We start from the raw sequence: 1,647 nt of genomic DNA, 5'->3' as shown, positions 1-1,647 counted from the left end.
CCGGGTGTAGACTGCATATCCCTTCGTGCATCTCTTGGATTATGACAGTGGCTTGCTTTGGCCCTACACATCGGAGCCATGGAGTGGGAAAGGATCTTCTGCATAGCGCTATGTTCATCATTTTGTATGAAGGTGCCTTTATCCTTATCTTTCTTGCTTCATTTTTATCCTCTGTAACTTTCCTATTTCAAGGTATACTTGCAATGGAGTCATCCATGTTACCTCGTCTCTTTGTATGAGGTCATTGACTTCTTCTTCTAAGATCAATTTCTTTTCTAGTACCTCCACCAAGACTTCCTTTGCAAGATGCTCAAATGTCAGTGAAGCAAGTTTGCTCAGTGCCTCTGCCTTCTTATATTTACTTCTTCGGACATGTTCGATTTCAAAACTTTTGAAGCTTTCAATTAGTTCTTTTGCCTTTGACAAGTACTGTTGGATGATGGGTTGCTTTGCTTCGAAAGTGCCCTTGATCTGGTTAGACACTAGTTGTGAGTCAACGAAAGCTCGGAGATGAAGGATTTTTAATTCCCTCGCCATTCTCAATCATGCTAGTAGAGATTCGTACTCTGCTTCGTTATTGGTTGTTGCGAATTCGAAACGAAGTGCATAAGTGAAATCTTTTCCTTCGGGATTTACTAACATTACACCAGCACCTGATCCATCAGAGCTTGACTCACCGTCGGTGTACAACTTCCATTCTTCATTTTTGATCTTTGGGGTAATAACTTGGGTTGAGTTCTTCGTGTCTTCTTCATTAACACTATCTGTTTCGGCGATGAAATCTGCTAGAACTTGTCCTTTGATTGCATGTCTGACCCGGAACTCGATGTCCTGCTCCCCTAACTCAATGGCCTATTTGGCCATTCTTCCCGAGTTTTCAAGTTTCGAGAGTACATTCCTGATTGGTTTGTTGGTAAGTACCACTATCTGATGTGCTTGGAAGTATCTTCAGAGTTTTCTAGCTATATGGACGAGTGCTAGAGTGAGTTTCTCAAGTTCTGGATAATTCAGCTCTGCTCCTTGAAGTACTCGACTAACGAAGTATATTGGTACTTGTGTTCTCTCTCGTTCGGTAACCAATACTGTGCTAATGCATTCTTTCGAAGCAGCCAAGTATATGAATTGTGTTTCTCCTTCTTCGGGTGAGGTTAAGGTAGGGAGTTTGGCGATGTACTCCTTCATTTCGACGAATTCCCTCTCCGCTTCTTCGTTCCAGACGATTTTATTTTTTCCCAAGCATCCCTTCAGAATCCTGAAGAAGGGTAGTTATTTCTCTGCTCCCTTTGATACGAATCTGCTAAGTGATGCTAGTTTCCCATTCAGGCTCTGCATGTCTTTTATGGTTGCGGGGGTTTGGAGTTGTTTTAGCCTGTCCACCTTTTTCGAATTCGCCTGGATCCCCTTTCTGGTGATATAATACCCAAGAAATTTTCCTTCTTCAACTCCAAAGGAACATTTCATTGGATTCAGCTTCATGTTTATCGCCCGAAGCCTGTCGAAAGTTTCCAGGATGTCCTCTATCAAATTTTCTTCCTTCCGACTTTTGATTACCATGTCATCTACATAGGCTCCCAGATTTCTTCCCAGCTGATTGTGAAAGGATTTGTCGACTAGCCTTTGATAAGTTGCCCATGCGTTTTTTAGACC

The 1,647-nt window shown here is 42.3% G+C and overlaps 1 protein-coding gene across 1 annotated transcript; it reads right to left on the bottom strand.

The window, feature by feature from the left end:
• Window positions 1-543: 543 nt before the first annotated feature.
• Window positions 544-1,182, bottom strand: LOC139890892 (uncharacterized). Its single transcript, XM_071873821.1, has 2 exons — window positions 973-1,182; window positions 544-852 (listed from the first exon to the last, which is right to left on the bottom strand). Exons 1-2 carry the CDS (start codon window positions 1,180-1,182, stop codon window positions 544-546), a joined length of 519 nt encoding a protein of 172 aa, XP_071729922.1.
• Window positions 1,183-1,647: the final 465 nt, after the last annotated feature.

The sequence above is a fragment of the Rutidosis leptorrhynchoides genome, chromosome 1 (assembly GCF_046630445.1).
Source record: "Rutidosis leptorrhynchoides isolate AG116_Rl617_1_P2 chromosome 1, CSIRO_AGI_Rlap_v1, whole genome shotgun sequence".
Classification (NCBI taxonomy): domain Eukaryota; kingdom Viridiplantae; phylum Streptophyta; class Magnoliopsida; order Asterales; family Asteraceae; genus Rutidosis; species Rutidosis leptorrhynchoides.
This window is presented reverse-complemented; position numbering and strand designations above follow the sequence as displayed.